The following is a 15620-nucleotide window of genomic DNA, read 5'->3' as shown; positions in this document are numbered from 1 at the left end:
GTTGTCCAGTCGTCTTTGTTGTTGTCCAGTGGTCTTTGTTGTTGTCCAGTCTTTGTTGTCCTGATGACCTGCACCAGTTTGATGGAAGGTTTTTATCCGTCCATCATGCATCAGGAGTATTGAACATTGGGTCTTCAGACATTTAGAAATAAACAGGTTGGTCAAAGTTGCTGCCTGCGTCCGGCCAGGCTGGTTTCAGGGGTCCAGCAGCTGGAGCAGAGGTCAGCACAGAGGCGTGAGGCGTCCCTGGGTTAATCCGCTAATCTCTGCTAAGTCTCCCTGCTGCTGCCTGCAGACGGTTGGCTCGGCTCGGACCAGGAGGAGTTAATCCCCCGGTGGAAAAGGTGAGGCCGACTTTGACTCGTTCTGTCCCGGTTTGTCAGCCTGCCAAGGACCGTAAGGAGAACCGGAACGTTGGAGCGGCTATGGAGGAGCTTCTGCTACCGAGCGCAGAGGAGGAGGCGCGCTCCGAACAGGGCTCGTATGGCCCCGGACCGGGAGGGAAGAGCAGCATGTGGGACCGAGCCAAGGGCTGCCTCAAGGCTCTCTGCAAGGAGGAGCGGAACCGGAGCGTGAAGGCCTTCTTTAAGCAGCACGGGCTGCTCACGCTGTCCGTCATCGCCGTGGTCACCGGCTGCACGCTGGGCTTCATGCTGAGGGGAACACAGCTCTCCACACAGGTACCACACACCAGGACCTGGTCCCCAGCAGAGCCGAGCCAATGTTCCCTTTAATTATGCGTCTAAAATTGACATCTTTCAGCAGTGACTTTGTTTTTATACCTTTTTAATTATGATTATTTACACACACACACACATATCGATGTTTATGTGCATATTAGGTCTTTCATAAATAAGCTTCTTTCTTTTCTTTATAAGGGTTGAGTTTCCTTTCGTCCTTTCTCAGAATCTGTAGGTCAGAACTCAGGTGATCTGCTCACGGCTCTCCCTCTTCTCTGTAATCCACTTTGTTGTTGGAACAAAAACAGCAGGGAAAGTTTTACTAGAATTCTTTCTTGAATCTGAGCTTCTGAAACCTAACGAGAACCTAAAAGGCAGGCAGCAAGGAAAACATCCCTAAAACCCTAAAAATATATTACAATGCTTTGGTAGAGTGTAGGGACTCCTCCACCGTGGGGACTCCTCCACCGTGGGGACTCCTCCACCGTGGGGACTCCTCCACCGTTGGGGCTCCTCCACCGTGGGGGGCTTCTCCACTGTGGGGCCTCCTCCACTGTGGGGACTCCTCCACTGTGGGGACTCCTCCACCGTGGGGCCTCCTCCACCGTGGGGACTCCTCCACTGTTGGGGCTTCTCCACCATGGGGACCTGTCTGTTGTGGGGTCTCTTACTCTGAGAGGTTAACACAATAGTTGCTGTGCTTATTTATCTTTACTTTGACAGGAAAAGCTGGCTGGATTAATAATTCTTGATTTGGATGAATATGAAATGTTTTTCTGACTTTTGTAACAGGCAAAGATCTACTTCTCGTTTCCTGGGGAACTGCTGATGAGGATGCTAAAGATGCTAATCCTTCCTCTGATCACCTCCAGGTGTGTTGCACACCTGAGCATGAGTGTGAGCTCGTCAGTTTTACTGTAAGATGTTGACATTTGGAGGAGGAGGACCTTTAAAGCAGCACTGAAAACACCTCAGCTAATCAGACGTGCATCAATCTGCTGCTGCACCAAAGGTCACGACCTCTGCTGCTGCAGCAGAGGTCACGACCTGTAACGCGAGTCTGTCTGCAGCCTGATGTCCGGCCTGTCGTCCATGGAGTCAAAGGCCTGCTGTCGAATGGGCGTCCTCACCGTCACCTACTACCTGTGGACCACCTTCATCGCCGTGGTGGTTGGAATCATGCTGGTCGTCATCATCAAACCGGGCGTTGGGACGGAGATGGAGAGCCACCGGCTGGGCGGGGGGCCGGTCATGACGTCAGCCGACGCTCTGCTCGACCTCATCAGGTGACAGTTCTTCCCTGCAGGGTTCCAGTCCCACGACTTCCTGACTTCCTTCCCATCAACGGTAACCATGCCGACCTGCTGCCTTCCTGCTCCCTAAAGAGTCCCCTAACTAGGACGCTCGGCGTCTCGTAGGGCCAAACATTGCGTGAGGATTGCAACATTTCCCACCATCCTTTGCAGTCGCTCGTGAGACCGTACACACCGTTAATTACTAGCTAATCATTTTAAGGTTAATTATTTAAGAACATCATCAAACATCAAACAACATCATCAAACAAACCATGTTTTTTATTTATGAGTAAACTCAAACGGTGTCGACTGGATCGTGTTCACGATGCGACGCCGTTTATGGCGTCAGTCACATGCTGCCAGTGGGGGGCGTCGATCAGTGAACGACACATAAAGCTCCGCCCCCATAACCACCACTGACTCCAAATGATGACCTCATTTCTCTGCAGTGACAGGAAGTGGCCATCTTTGATTAGACAAACAGGAATACGCGGAGCTCCGGTGAGGAGAGAGAGGGCGTGCGGGTGTGCACGTTCACGTGCATGTGTGTGTGTGTCCTGTGAACCGCACCTGCTGATTGTCAGGGTTGACTCCTCCCCCTTTGAATCTGTTTAGAGGTAACAGGAAATGATGTTTGTTTACCAAAACACAGTCTCTCTATCACACACACACACACACACACACACACACACACACACACACACCAATCATCAATCCCATTAGCGTGGAGGCTCACGGCTGTATTTTTAGTAATCCCGCGGGGATGAGTAATAGATTAAATGAGTGGTCGCGTGCGCTGCCGTGATCTCAGCTGTGGCACGTTGGCCGACCGTGATCTCCACGAGCTCACGCCACCGTCATGCGGGTGACCTCTGACCTCTGACGGCCGTCCAAGCTCCTCGTCCAAGCTCCTCCCCCCTCCTGTGACTGGGGCGGACTCGCTCCTGTCACGCAGGTGTTCTCATTAGTGCGGTTCTGCTGGTTCTGTCCACAGAAACATGGTTCCGTCCAACCTGATCGAGGCCACGTTCCAGCAGGTGAGCAGCACCAGAACAGGTCCAGGACCGGCCCGCACAGGTCTCCTCTAACAACCTGTGTTTTCTGCAGTACAAAACGGATCTGATTCCCATCCTCAAAGTTCAGACCAAAACCGTCCAGCCCAACTTTGTGTACGTGGTTCCAGATGACAGCGACCCGAAAGGCCGGACGGTGTACCTGGAGCTGACTCCGCCCCCTGAGGTCATGTACAAAACAAATCCCGGCAGCAGCCAGCAGATGAACGTCCTCGGCATCGTTGTCTTCTCCGCCACCATGGGTGAGTCTCCCCCCGTCCCTGGTCCCTGGTGCTGGTCTGCTCTCCATGATCGTGTGCACCCCAATACAATATAAGATCTTCCTGGTCTTTGTGCTCCTGGTCTTTGTGCTCCTGGTCTTTGTGCTCCTGGGTTTTGTGCTCTGGTCTTTGTCTTCCTGGTCTTTGTGCTCCTGGTCTTTGTGCTCCTGGTCTTTGTGCTCCTGGGTTTTGTGCTCCTGGTCTTCCTGTTCCTGGTCTTTGTCTTCCTGGTCTTAGTCTTCCTGGTCTTTGTCTTCCTGGTCTTTGTGCTCCTGGTCTTTGTGCTCCTGGTCTTTGTCTTCCTGGTCTTTGTGCTCCTGGTCTTTGTGCTCCTGGTCTTTGTGCTCCTGGTCTTCCTGTTCCTGGTCTTTGTGCTCCTGGTCTTTGTGCTCCTGGTCTTCCTGTTCCTGGACTTCCTGTTCCTGGTCTTTGTGCTCCTGGTCTTCCTGTTCCTGGGTTTTGTGCTCCTGGTCTTTGTCTTCCTGGTCTTTGTGCTCCTGGTCTTCCTGTTCCTGGACTTCCTGTTCCTGGTCTTCCTGTTCCTGGTCTTCCTGTTCCTGGTCTTTGTGCTCCTGGTCTTTGTCTTCCTGGTCTTTGTGCTCCTGGTCTTCCTGTTCCTGGTCTTCCTGTTCCTGGTCTTTGTGCTCCTGGTCTCGAGTATTGAGTGATCACCTTCGTGGGTGTACCGATGACACCCTCAGTACCGGGACCAGTAAAAGTGCGGTTGTGTTGCAGGTCTGCTGCTGGGTCGGATGGGAGAACGAGGAGCTCCGCTGGTCAACGTGTGTCAGTGCATCAACGAGTGCGTCATGAAGATCATCAACGCCGCCGTCTGGTGAGACGCAGCCACGACGTGTACTGGTTTACACGGCCACTCCGGTCTGGTTTGACGTGTCGATGGTTCGAAGTCGTGCACGTGGGTTTAAGAGTTCGTGTCCTCGGTCTAATCAGCCTTGTTCACGAGTGATCAGAGGATGGAGGCTGACTGGATCAGCTGTTCTGGGTGGTTGGGAGAGCTGAGCTGAGGAACAACATCTGGAATGTCCAGGAGGGGGGTGGCGTGGTAGGGGTTCCGAGGTTCCCTATGAAACCAGCTGCCCTGCGACCCAGAACCGGATAAGAACCATAACCGGATAAGAACAGAACTGTTCTTTCTTCGGCGATGTCAGAATCATCATGTCAATAATTCCCCAACGGAAGCAGAGAAAGATGTGAAAGGGTCCAGAGGGTGAAGCTCGGCACCAGCCTGACCCGCTCTGGAACCGCTCTGCTTGTCTTCCCACAGGTACTTTCCATTTGGGATCATCTTCCTGGTGGCAGGGAAGATCCTGGACATGCAGGACCCGAGCACTCTGGGGAAGAAACTGGGCTGGTATGGAATCACCGTCCTTGCTGGACTTTTTGTCCATGGACTCATCCTCCTCCCTCTCTTTTACTTCATCCTGACCAAGAAGAACCCCTTCAGTTACATCCGTGGGCTCTTGCAGGCCATGGTCATCGCCCTGGCCACCTCCTCCAGGTCAGCATCCAGGACGGTCCTGGTTCAGGGCTGGTCTGGACTGGTCTCAAGCCCTTTGTGCTGTTGTCTCTTGGCAGCTCGGCCACGCTGCCCATCACCATGAAGTGTCTGTTGGAGAACTGTCACGTGGAGCGGCAGATCGCCCGCTTCGTGCTGCCGGTGGGCGCCACCATCAACATGGACGGCACGGCGCTGTACGAGGCCGTGGCGGCCATCTTCATCGCCCAGGTCAACGACTACGAACTGGACTTTGGCCAGCTGGTCACCATCAGGTAACGAGTCCGAAACTGATCAAATGGTCCACATTTCTTGGTGGTTTTACGTCTGTGAAGCTGATGGCAACGTGCGTCTGTACGGTGCTGTGCGTCTGTACCGTGCTGGTGCGTCTGTACGGTGCTGTGCGTCTGTACCGTGCTGGTGCGTCTGTACCGTTCTGGTACGTCTGGTGGTGCGTCTGTACCGTGCTGGTACGTCTAGTGGTGCGTCTGTACCGTGCTGGTACGTCTAGTGGTGCGTCTGTACGGTGCTGGCGCGTCTGTACGGTGCTGGTGCGTCTGTACGGTGCTGGTGCGTCTGTACCGTGCTGGTGCGTCTGTACCGTGCTGTGCGTCTGTACCGTGCTGGTGCGTCTGTACCGTGCTGTGCGTCTGTACCGTGCTGTGCGTCTGTACCGTGCTGGTGCGTCTGTACCGTGCTGTGCGTCTGTACCGTGCTGGTGCGTCTGTACCGTGCTGTGCGTCTGTACCGTGCTGGTGCGTCTGTACCGCGCTGGTGCGTCCGTACGGTGCTGGTGCGTCTGGTTGTGCGTCTGTACGGTGCTGGTGCGTCTGTACCATGCTGTGCGTCTGTACCGTGCTGTGCGTCTGTACGGTGCTGGTGCGTCTGGTTGTGCATCTGTACGGTGCTGGTGCGTCTGTACCATGCTGTGCGTCTGTACCGTGCTGTGCGTCTGTACCGTGCTGTGCGTCTGTACGGTGCTGGTGCGTCTGGTTGTGCGTCTGTACGGTGCTGGTGCGTCTGTACCATGCTGTGCGTCTGTACCGTGCTGTGCGTCTGTACGGTGCTGGTGCGTCTGTACCATGCTGTGCGTCTGTACCGTGCTGTGCGTCTGTACCGTGCTGTGCGTCTGTACCGTGCTGTGCGTCTGTACCGTGCTGTGCGTCTGTACGGTGCTGGTGCGTCTGTACCGTGCTGTGCGTCTGTACCGTGCTGTGCGTCTGTACCGTGCTGTGCGTCTGTAGAGCTACGCACTGTTGACTGGAACAGATGCTGCATAAATACAGTTGAACTGACCAGTAGCACCAGTAATAAAACCAGTTTGTTTTCTGCCTGACAGCATCACAGCTACAGCCGCTAGCATCGGTGCAGCAGGGATCCCTCAGGCTGGTCTGGTTACCATGGTGATAGTGTTGACGTCAGTGGGCCTGCCGCCTGATGACATCACACTGATTGTAGCCATTGATTGGATCCTGTGAGTACGACGAGCTCTCCATCTCAAAGTTAACTCAACAGTGAAGTTTGAAGCGTTTAGCTGAAAGATTCCTGTTTACCGTTTCCATAGTGACAGGTTTCGCACCATGATCAACGTGCTGGGTGACGCCCTGGCGGCGGGAATCATCGACCACCTCTGTCGGAAAGATTTCCCCCTCAGCGCTGCTGGAAAGGTACAAAGTCTGCAGCGACTTCACGCGCTAACTGTTCTTCCCTTAAATCATTGCGCTGCTTAGCTAGCCAGTAGCTACGCTAGGCTAGTCCGTGGGCTAACACATGCTATCTTTTTTTTGTTCCCCACACAGTCAGTCCCGTCTTACGGAACACAAGCTCCTCATAACAACTCTCACTGCGTCAACGTGCCAATGGCCGAGATCCACACCCACAGAGACGGGTTTGACAAAACGGGCGACGCCGCGGGCGAGAGGCACGCGCACACCGTCTACTACAACATCTGTCAGGTGTGAGCACCTCTGGGCCCACAAGGCCACCAAACAGGGCCAAAAAGACATTGGAACCTTTTCTGGGACCCTCGTGCACGGTGGTGGAAGTCTTCAGAACTCTGAGGCTCAGAAAACAGGAAAGGGGCCAAAACTGCTGGAGTTCTGCTGGAGTTCTGCTGGAGTTCTGCTGGAGTCCTGCTGGAGTTCTGCTGGAGTCCTGCTGGAGTCCTGCTGGAGTTCTGCTGGAGTTCTGCTGGAGTTCTGCTGGGCCGAACGCTCCGGGCCTCCATCGGTGGAGTCCCAACATGGGGGCTGGATGAAGGAAGGTGCAGCAGCGTCTGGCGTGCTGTGGTTCGCCGGCCGATCCGAAAGCCTAATTGGTCCAATCAGAAGGCTGGAAGGAATCCAAGTGCTCTTCGTCTTCATCAGACTGGACCTTGTTCTTCTTCGGTGTTCCCGGCAGCGTTGGGTCGCTCAACATGCCGGAATGCTTCCTAATGGCTTCAGTTGAAGTCTGTGTGCTTTATTTTTATTCCTTTATTTGTACGTGAAAGTAAAAACAGGATCACGGGAAGAACTAGTGACGGCTAATTAGCTAACGATGCTCTCGGGGTCCGTTTCTCCAGTCTGATCAGCTAATGTGGTTTTGTTGTGGTACCATCGTTCCTTCAGGAACCTTTAGAGCTGTTTTGCTGTTGTGGAGCCTCCTCACAGATGAACGTGTAGATCTGCCTTAACGTGACCTTCAGCCTGCCAACATCTGCAACATCTGCAAACTCTGTTTTTATATGATCCACCTGCTTCTTTTGCAACTTTCTGCCGTTTCTGTCTTTGTACTGGAAAATAAAATCATTGATCCTCAACCTTCCACAGCTCTTCAGCTGCTTCCCCTCTCCAGGACCTTTTGGTCCCAGAACCAGAATCCTGGAGGTGAGACAGGAATGTCGCTGCAGTAGAAAGTGGAACGGAAACGACTCCAACAAAGGTTCCTCAGTGGATCCGGAACCAGATTAGGTCCGGTGCCTTTAACCTTTTTTTTTTTTGGAGGAGTTTATTAATGTCGGAATGAAGCTGCAGGTGTTGGAGACCGGAGGAGAACTCCGGTTCTGAGAACCTGCTCATATTCATTAGAACGAAGATTCCTCTTAAAATCCTTTTATTTGTCTTGTGCTGATACAAATAATAAATAACAATTAAAATGTCACTTAATGAGGCTCCAGTATCAAAATAAATCAGTTTGAGTTGAGAAAATATTGACAAACGTAAAACAGTCTTCCGTTAGCAGCGATGCTAACTGCTAAAGGATCACCTGAAGTCTTCCCAAAGTCCCGCCCCCCTCGGGTCCGGACACGCCCCCTCGGGTCCGGACACGCCCTCCTCAGGTGCACCATCACTGGTCTGCGATGTCGGCGAAGGCAGGAAGCCAGACGCTCTCCTTCCTGTGCGACGCCGCTCGGTCACGTGATTCTTGATTCTTCTGATGCTTCCGGACTTTGTTGACGATGGAGATCTGAGCGGAGGCCAGACAGATGAGACACACCTGTGGACACACCGCCGTGACTCCCTGCTGCCATGGCAACTGTCTGACTGTGCTTTCATCAGTCACTGAATTTTCATTCTTCCGATTTACAGGAAGAGCGTTCGTCAGTAAACTAGCGGGTCACCTCCAGCAGCAGCAGGCCGGCCGTCAGACCCCCCACCAGCACCATGTTGGTTCTGGTCCAGCCCATAATCTTCTCCAGGCAGCCGGCGGTGAAAATGTCCCGAGCTGCCGTGCCGGTATCCAACGACTGCATCCCGAAACCACACATGGTGTTCAGAACGGTCTGCAGACGGACAACGCAGGTGAACCACAGGCTCAGCACACGGCCCTGGGGAGATCCAGGGTGTTTCAGAACATCTGCAGGTTCTGCTCCTGGTTCCTTACCTGGTTCTGCTGGTCGGTGCAGCAGGAGAAGGGAACCCCACAGGCCTCCACGCTGGGGTTGGCATCAGAACACAGGAAGTAGATGTTTCTGGACCAGTCTTTGTAGCTCTCGACTCCACAACACTGAAACTATAGACAGGAAAGTGGTTTCCACAGGTGCTTCACTTCCTGTAGGTCATGTCATCACCCCCCCCCCCCACACACACACACACACACACACACACACACACACCTTCTTCTGGATGAAGTCAATGGCATTCTCCAGATCACGGTCCTCCCTGTAGCGAACAACCGTCTTCATCATCAGCTTCTCTGTCCTCTCCATCACCTGAATGACATCATCACATGCTCAAAGCTAGCTAGCGTTAGCTCGCCGTGGCAACCATGCCGTGTGACGTTACCAAGTCGGTGAAGAGGTAACCGAGGACTCCAGCGGTCACCTGCAGGAGGAGAACTGCTACCAGGATCCCCAGAAACTGCAGGAACATTAGAACTGCAACTTTGAGTCAGCAGAACCAGAAGCAGCCGATCGGTGATCGATCAATAATCGGTGGTACCGTCTTCAGCAGGTGGGCGGAGTTACGCAGCGCCCCAAAACACCCGAAGAACGTGATGAGGAACATGAAGGAACCCACCACAATGAGGAGCAGAGCTGGGTCCAACGCCAGAGTGTCCACCACATCTACGTTTACAAAAGCTCTTAACTGTTAGCATTAACTGTTAGCATTAAGTGTTAGCATTAACTGCTAGCGTACTCAGACAGTCGGACCGACCTTTCTCCTTGGCGACCTTTGCGTAGATTCCAACCGCTGTGAGGACAGCGCTCACCACCTGTAGACAAACAGAACCTCAAAGTTCTCAGCAGAACCCAAAAACCCGCCGCCATCAACCACCCGTAGATCGTTGCTCCTGGCGTGAAGCACCTCTGCAGGTTCAGCCGGACTCATGACGCTCTGAACCGTCTGTTTCTCCCGTCGCTCCGCAGGCGACTCGTCTGAGCGGCAGAACTTTTTACTGTGGTGGGTGTGAGTGATCGGACTCACCCAGAAACAGTAGCAGAAGGTGAACAAGGTGTATTTGATGGTTCTGTAGCCTCTCATGTCCTCTGCTGATCAGCCAACTGTTGCTGTGCTGGAGACACAGGCGTGTTTGTGCCTGCACAGGCATTCCTGACGTCATCGCCATGACGATGGAGGAAGCTCAGGTCTGTCAGACCCGTGGCAGGCAGACAGAAACAGACAGCTCCCTCTTCTGGACCTCCTCTGAACCTCCTCTGGACCTCCTCTGGACCTAATCTGGACCTAATCTGGACCTCCTCTGGACCACCTCTGGACCTAATCTGGACCTCCTCTGGACCTCCTCTGGACCTCCTCTGAACCTTCTCTGGACCTCCTCTGGACCTCCCCTGAACCTCCTCTGAACCTCCTCTAAACCTCCTCTGGACCTCCTCTAAACCTCCTCTGAACCTCCTCTGAACCTCCTCTGGACCTCCTCTAAACCTCCTCTGGACCTAATCTGGACCTCCTCTGAACCTCTTCTCGACCTCCTCTGGACCTCTTCTTGACCTCCTCTGGACCTAATCTGGACCTCCTCTGAACAACCTCTGGACCTCCTCTAAACCTCCTCTAAACCTCCTCTGGACCTCCTCTGAACAACCTCTGAACCTCCTCTAAACCTCCTCTGAACCTCCTCTTGACCTCCTCTGGACCTCTGACGGCCTTGGGAGGGTTTTTATTCTAAATCGCCATCTTTATATACACCCAACAGTTTAGGAGAAATCCAGCTCCTCCTCCAGTCACACCCTCTTTTTCTGTAAACCCCTCCTCCCCTCCTACCCCGCCCCTGAGTCTGTTGGCCCCTCCCCCTTTTTAAATCTGATTTGGAGGATTAGCTCCATTCTGTTGTGGTTCACCTGCTGCTGTGCTGAACCCGACGGCCTGAAAGAAGACCCGATCCAGGACCATGGGCCTGCTGGACATCTTCTCATCTATCAGAGAGCGGGCTGACAAGTTCCTGAGCGAGAAGAATGTGGTGACAGACTTCCTGGGGAAGGTGGAGGAGAAAACAGGAATCAAGAGGAAGATCCTGGCGTTTGGTACATGAGTTCTGGTTCTGTCCTGTTCTGGTAGATTTAGATTTGTCCTACATTCACCAGAGGAGTCAGTTAATCCTCCCGTGAACCAGACAGCATCTTTTGCTCAGACCAGAACCTCTCTGGTCCATCATCGTTGACAGAAGGCTGGTCTGGCATTAGTGACATTAGCAGCAGCTAGCTTTAGCAGACATCACTGGGTGTCGGTGGATTTATACTAGCTGTTAGAACATTAGCTGTGAACTAGCTACGACATGGTGTGATACATGTTACAGACTGACAATAGCTACAAGCTAATGATGGATGACAGCTAACCAAACAACCGACCATCTAGTTAGCTGCACATGAAGACGGAAGGTGCTAATGATAGCCAGAAACTTAAGATCAGAGCCAAAATGAGTGCACAGGACTTAGCCAGTGTCCGTTTAAGAGAGTTTAGAAATGGATTAAATAAGTTTAAATTTCTGGAAGACGGTGTTGTTCCACTGGGCCTCCACCAGGGGGCGGACGTGTTGACTCTGCATTGTGTTACCTGTCCAGGGGGCGTGTCTCTGACCGGGCTCTACCTGGTTTATGGCTACGGAGCGTCGCTGCTCTGTAATCTCATCGGTTTCGTCTACCCAGCTTATTACTCGTGAGTTGCTCGGCTGCTTTCGTCCGACAGTTTCGCCTCTTTTTCTCAGATGGGTTTGTTTGATGTCTGCAGGATCAAAGCCATTGAGAGTCCGTGTAAAGAAGATGACACCAAGTGGTTGACCTACTGGGTGGTGTACGGCATCTTCAGCCTCGGCGAGTTCTTCTCCGATATTTTCCTCTACTGGTTTCCGTTTTACTACGCTTTTAAAGTGAGAAAACCGCTCAGGCGCCGTTTAGTGAACGACCCAAATAATGATCAGATGTTTGATGGAAAACGTGATGAAAAACTCCACCGATCAGGGATCTCAGACCTGCTGCTCCGCCCAGGCCTGGAGCCCAGCAGACCCCCGAACTGGGTGGTCCTCCAGGTCCGGATGCTTTGAAGAATCTGGAGTCAGCAGCTCAAACTTGCTGTTGAGCTCCTCAGAACATTCCTGGACCATTTTTGTACATGTCAGAGTAGCTTCTGCCTGGTCAGCAGAACCTCAGGGTTGGAGCTCCAGCAGCTCATCTGTTGGATCGGACCCCCTGAGCCAGCCTCCCCATGTGCACCACGTTCATCCAGGACCAGTTCACCATTGGTCCGTCCTTGGACCACCTTTGATGGATTCTGGCCAGTCCAGACCAGGAGCTTCCCCAGAGCTGCAGGGTGACGATGATCTGCTTCAGCCAGATCTTAAATAGTCTTTTGGTTCCTGAGGGGAGCCGTGAAGAAGAGATCATTGGTGTTCTCTTCTCAGAGGTCAGAACAAATTCCTGATCGGTGGATGTTTTCCTGGAAGGAACCTGAGAACGTTGTTTTTTCTTTCTTGACCTTGAAATCAAGTCTGAAGAGTCCAGAATTGGACAAAACGTGATTGTTTCAGTCGTTTTTCTGTAATTCTGGTGCTGATGAACATCTCCTCCCCGTCAGTGCCTCTTCCTGTTGTGGTGCATGGCGCCGGTCAGCTGGAACGGCTCCCAGATCATCTACAGCAAAGTGGTTCGGCCCGTTTTCCTGCGCCACGAAGCCATGGTGGACGACATGGTGAACAGCCTGGGAGGCAAAGCCATGAACGCCGCCGAGCACCTGACCCGAGAAGGTGCTCCTCCACGCCGCCGCCGGCGCCGACCCACGGCCGCGTGCTGAAGTCCTGTCTTCTGTGTGCAGTTCTCACCACGCTGATGAAGAACAAAGCTCTGGTGACTCCGGCGCCGGACGCCAGTCAGACCCAAACCAAGAGTTTACCCAGTACCTCCGGTGAAGCTCCTGCTGCTGGAGCGCCGAGGCAGGAAGGACAGGTAGGGCTCACACACACACACACACACACACACACACACACACACACACACACACACACACACACACCTCCTAGATCAGTGAAGAGTGCAGATGTTGGCAGCAGGAGAGCATGAACTCTGATTTCTAGCCGTCCTGTTGCAGCCTTTCCTGGGTTAACCAATCTGGTCACCGACCACTCTGGTACGTTTGGTGTTGTCGAACCAAAGAAATGGATCCCTTTTGTTTCGTCAGCCCAGATCCCGGTTCTGCTCCCAGTTTACCTCCATGAAGAACGTGAAGCTCTCAGGTGGCACCGTTCTGCTGAGAGTTCTGAGGATTAGTAACCTGAAGTAAACTGGTAGCAGGAGCCATTATGATCTGTTTAATCCCAGTGCTGATGGTGGTGATGGTCTGTCTATAACTCAGACCCAGTTCTATCCTGACCCTCATCGTACCCCGTATGGGCCGCTGGTTTTGTGCGTTCACCTCTAAAATGTGCTCCTTATATGTGAGCTAAGCTAACCCTTTAGCTTCAGTGTCAACAGACCCACCTGTGGATCCCAAACCCCCTGAAAATGAACCGTTCCATTAACTAAAAGGGGCCAAGCAGTGGCCCCTGAGGTCCACCAGAGCCGAGGTTTACTCCAAACATGTCCTGATGTGTGTCTGTTGTCTGTCTGCCCATCAGGACGATCTGACTGTAGACTGATGGTGAGTCTGGTGGCGACCAAAACCTCCGCTAAAGTCTGTTGTGGTCACATTGGGAGGAGGCTGAACATGCTGCACATACGTTTCAGAATTAGCTGAAATGTTTTTGTTGTGCAGAGCAACGAGGAGGAGGAGGAGCCTCGGTGAGGAAGAGCAACTGGGATGTGAGCAGAAGATCCTCCCACACACACCTGCACCTGAATCAGCTGATCCAGATAGAACTTCTATACTGTTAGTGAGTTTTTCATTAGTTTTCACGAGCTGAAATCCTAAGAACCACTTGTCCACGCTCGCGCGTGACCCACAGGGGGCGCTGTTTCACATATAACTCTGTGTGCGTGTTCGCTGTAACTTGTTTCTCTTTGCTTGTTTTTATTTATTGATCATCCTGAAAAGTGTTTTGTTTTTGTTGTGAGTTTGTGACATTTTGGCGTTGAAATAAATTACTTATTTACTTTTCTCTTATTTTGTAGAAAAAATGTTTTTATAAATATTTTAAATGCATTGAAACATATTTCAACTTACAGAGAAATTATTTTATCTCATTTTTAACAAAAAAAACAAATATACATGAAATTCAATATTGTTATTTAATAAAATCCGGATATAATTTCTGCAACGTTAGTTGTTCTGAACCAGCAGGGGGCGACACAACTTCTGAGCTCAAGACGACTCAGAAAGAAGAGAAGAAGAAGAGGGAAAAGGACGAAGCAGAAAAAAAAGACGAAGAAGAAGAAACCACAGGAAAAATAAAGCCTTTCAACGCAAATTCAAGATAAATGAACAACAGAATCGGCGATGAATGAGGCGGTTTGAGTTCGTTTTTAAAAGTCTAAGGAACAGAACTCCTGTTTTATCGTTTGTTCGGCTCAGTTCGGAGCTTTTCCCAGCTTGAGTCCGTTTAAAGATCCCAGAACTCGGTGTCTCCACACACCTGAATGTTGACTTATGATCGCAAATCTTTGGTTCTCCTGTGATATTCTAATTACTGTAAATATATGATTGTAACATATTTAACTGGACTCAACAAAGTTAATCTTCGCTCCATGTTCAGGTAATGAGCCTGTTAGCTTAGCTTCTGTCACTTGCGAGAGCACCGAGGTCAAAGTTGAGTTTAAACAGGTGAGAAACATCTGTTCGCCTCAGTGACGTCATCCAGCCGCAGTTTTGTTGATGTTTGATTTGATGAAGGTCAGTAGTTTGAAACCCGCCACGTCATTTCCTGTGCAGGACGTGAAGCTTCTGCGGGAAAATGATCAGCTCTAAGAACAAGAACCGGGTGGTTCTGCCCAGCCGCCCCGAGCCCCCCAGCGTGGACCAAATTCTGGAGGACATTCAGAGCGCTGCTGCTGACGACCCGGTCTTCAGCATCCTGGATCAGAAAGGACGTGGTGAGGAAGAGGAGCGCTGCAGCTCCATCCAGAGGAGCTCCTCGAGCCTCCCGCCTCATTCACGCCGATACAAACCTGCATCAGGTACCAAACGTGCTGATTCGTGCTCTGGTTCTGTTCTCAGAACCGGTCCGACGTGCTGACAGCGAGGTGGAGGTGCGCTTCCAACAGTGTCTGCGCTATTTGAACCTGAATGAGCAGCTGGAGGAGGCACAGAGGGGGCTTCTACGGCAGAGGGAGGGGCTACAAGCAGCGGGGGAGGAGTTACAGAAAGAGGTGACCCGGGTCAAAGGTCAAATGCAGTGACACTGTTCAGACATCTCAGTTGAAGGTGTGAAAAGGCTGATCTGTGTCCTCAGCGACGTGAAGCAGCTGTTAATGACGGCAATCAAAGCGATGGATCGGCCTTTGTGCTATTTTAACTCCCTTAATTTGTCCCTTAAAGGTGAAACTGGACACAGCAGCTTAAAAACTTCTGGCACAAACTTCTTCCTTTTTTCTTTTTTTGTGTACATTTAAAAAAATAAAGTGTTCAAACCCAGTTTTTGGTATAATTGTTGTGATTATTGATATTGGTGCTGCTGAGACCTGTTCATTAGTATCTAACGGTAACAAAGTAAAAATAAAAAACTGTTTTTGAAGTGGTCTTCTATATTGATACTACCTGGCTGTGAGTCTCCAGGTTCCCTCACGTCACAGGTGACTGAACCTGAGAGTCTTTATTGATCACCCGCGGCAGTGACGTAACTGAGCGATCAGGAAGTTCCGGTGCTGACCAGCAGGGGGAGACAAACTCCATCAAATGACGCGTGCGCTCGCTTGTGCGATTAGGAAATATTGATGA

General features: G+C 51.8%; 4 protein-coding genes across 7 annotated transcripts; 3 read left to right on the top strand and 1 right to left on the bottom strand.

Moving 5' to 3' along the window:
• The first annotated feature begins 78 nt into the window (after positions 1–78).
• Positions 79–7498, top strand: LOC101068563 (excitatory amino acid transporter 5-like). The gene is made up of 11 exons (XM_003977517.2): positions 79–680; positions 1473–1552; positions 1751–1966; positions 2970–3012; positions 3083–3290; positions 4044–4143; positions 4594–4827; positions 4905–5099; positions 6164–6298; positions 6389–6491; positions 6624–7498. The coding sequence occupies exons 1-11, from the start codon at positions 426–428 to the stop codon at positions 6783–6785; spliced, it is 1731 nt and encodes a 576-aa protein (XP_003977566.2). The 5' UTR covers positions 79–425; the 3' UTR covers positions 6786–7498.
• Positions 7499–7899: 401 nt separating this feature from the next.
• On the bottom strand, positions 7900–9907 carry LOC101068337 (tetraspanin-33). 2 transcript variants are annotated; one of them, XM_011618690.2, is made up of 8 exons: positions 9732–9907; positions 9462–9519; positions 9246–9370; positions 9090–9164; positions 8921–9016; positions 8689–8817; positions 8426–8587; positions 7900–8271 (listed from the first exon to the last, which is right to left on the bottom strand). In XM_011618690.2, the coding sequence occupies exons 1-8, from the start codon at positions 9786–9788 to the stop codon at positions 8152–8154; spliced, it is 822 nt and encodes a 273-aa protein (XP_011616992.2). In that variant the 5' UTR covers positions 9789–9907; the 3' UTR covers positions 7900–8151. The 2 variants fall into 2 exon arrangements, with proteins under 2 accessions (XP_011616992.2, XP_003977565.2); XM_003977516.3 differs by having other exon boundaries at positions 7900–8301; positions 9732–9901.
• Positions 9908–10589: 682 nt separating this feature from the next.
• Positions 10590–13919, top strand: reep6 (receptor accessory protein 6). 3 transcript variants are annotated; one of them, XM_029828124.1, is made up of 8 exons: positions 10590–10783; positions 11321–11414; positions 11487–11625; positions 12330–12498; positions 12567–12697; positions 12840–12878; positions 13366–13388; positions 13503–13919. In XM_029828124.1, exons 1-6 carry the CDS (start codon positions 10651–10653, stop codon positions 12852–12854), a joined length of 681 nt encoding a protein of 226 aa, XP_029683984.1. In that variant the 5' UTR covers positions 10590–10650; the 3' UTR covers positions 12855–12878; positions 13366–13388; positions 13503–13919. The 3 variants fall into 3 exon arrangements, with proteins under 3 accessions (XP_029683984.1, XP_029683983.1, XP_029683982.1); XM_029828123.1 differs by lacking the exon at positions 12840–12878; XM_029828122.1 differs by lacking the exons at positions 12840–12878; positions 13366–13388.
• A 167-nt stretch (positions 13920–14086) lies between these two features.
• On the top strand, positions 14087–15317 carry c20h19orf25 (chromosome 20 C19orf25 homolog). The gene is made up of 3 exons (XM_003977514.3): positions 14087–14507; positions 14616–14776; positions 14901–15317. Exons 2-3 carry the CDS (start codon positions 14638–14640, stop codon positions 15080–15082), a joined length of 321 nt encoding a protein of 106 aa, XP_003977563.1. The 5' UTR covers positions 14087–14507; positions 14616–14637; the 3' UTR covers positions 15083–15317.
• Positions 15318–15620: the final 303 nt, after the last annotated feature.

The sequence above is a fragment of the Takifugu rubripes genome, chromosome 20, assembly GCF_901000725.2.
Source record: "Takifugu rubripes chromosome 20, fTakRub1.2, whole genome shotgun sequence".
Taxonomy (NCBI): Eukaryota; Metazoa; Chordata; class Actinopteri; order Tetraodontiformes; family Tetraodontidae; genus Takifugu; species Takifugu rubripes.
Note: the sequence above shows the minus strand (reverse complement) of the source record. Positions and strands in the feature narration are given on the sequence as shown.

Excerpts from the sequence above, each read along its gene's own strand:
- LOC101068563 (XM_003977517.2), top strand. The coding sequence starts at position 426 with ATGGAGGAGCTTCTGCTACCGAGCGCAGAGGAGGAGGCGCGCTCCGAA. Across the intron at positions 681-1,472 it reads GAACACAGCTCTCCACACAG|GCAAAGATCTACTTCTCGTT; the intron begins GTACCACACACC and ends CTTTTGTAACAG. Across the intron at positions 3,013-3,082 it reads TCGAGGCCACGTTCCAGCAG|TACAAAACGGATCTGATTCC; the intron begins GTGAGCAGCACC and ends TGTTTTCTGCAG.
- LOC101068337 (XM_003977516.3), bottom strand. The coding sequence starts at position 9,788 with ATGAGAGGCTACAGAACCATCAAATACACCTTGTTCACCTTCTGCTAC. Across the intron at positions 8,818-8,920 it reads TTGACTTCATCCAGAAGAAG|TTTCAGTGTTGTGGAGTCGA; the intron begins GTGTGTGTGTGT and ends TCCTGTCTATAG. Across the intron at positions 8,302-8,425 it reads CCGGCCTGCTGCTGCTGGAG|GTGTGTCTCATCTGTCTGGC; the intron begins GTGACCCGCTAG and ends GTGTGTCCACAG.
- reep6 (XM_029828122.1), top strand. The coding sequence starts at position 10,651 with ATGGGCCTGCTGGACATCTTCTCATCTATCAGAGAGCGGGCTGACAAG. Across the intron at positions 10,784-11,320 it reads GAGGAAGATCCTGGCGTTTG|GGGGCGTGTCTCTGACCGGG; the intron begins GTACATGAGTTC and ends TTACCTGTCCAG. Across the intron at positions 12,499-12,566 it reads CGAGCACCTGACCCGAGAAG|TTCTCACCACGCTGATGAAG; the intron begins GTGCTCCTCCAC and ends TTCTGTGTGCAG.
- c20h19orf25 (XM_003977514.3), top strand. The coding sequence starts at position 14,638 with ATGATCAGCTCTAAGAACAAGAACCGGGTGGTTCTGCCCAGCCGCCCC. Across the intron at positions 14,777-14,900 it reads CCTGGATCAGAAAGGACGTG|AACCGGTCCGACGTGCTGAC; the intron begins GTGAGGAAGAGG and ends TTCTGTTCTCAG.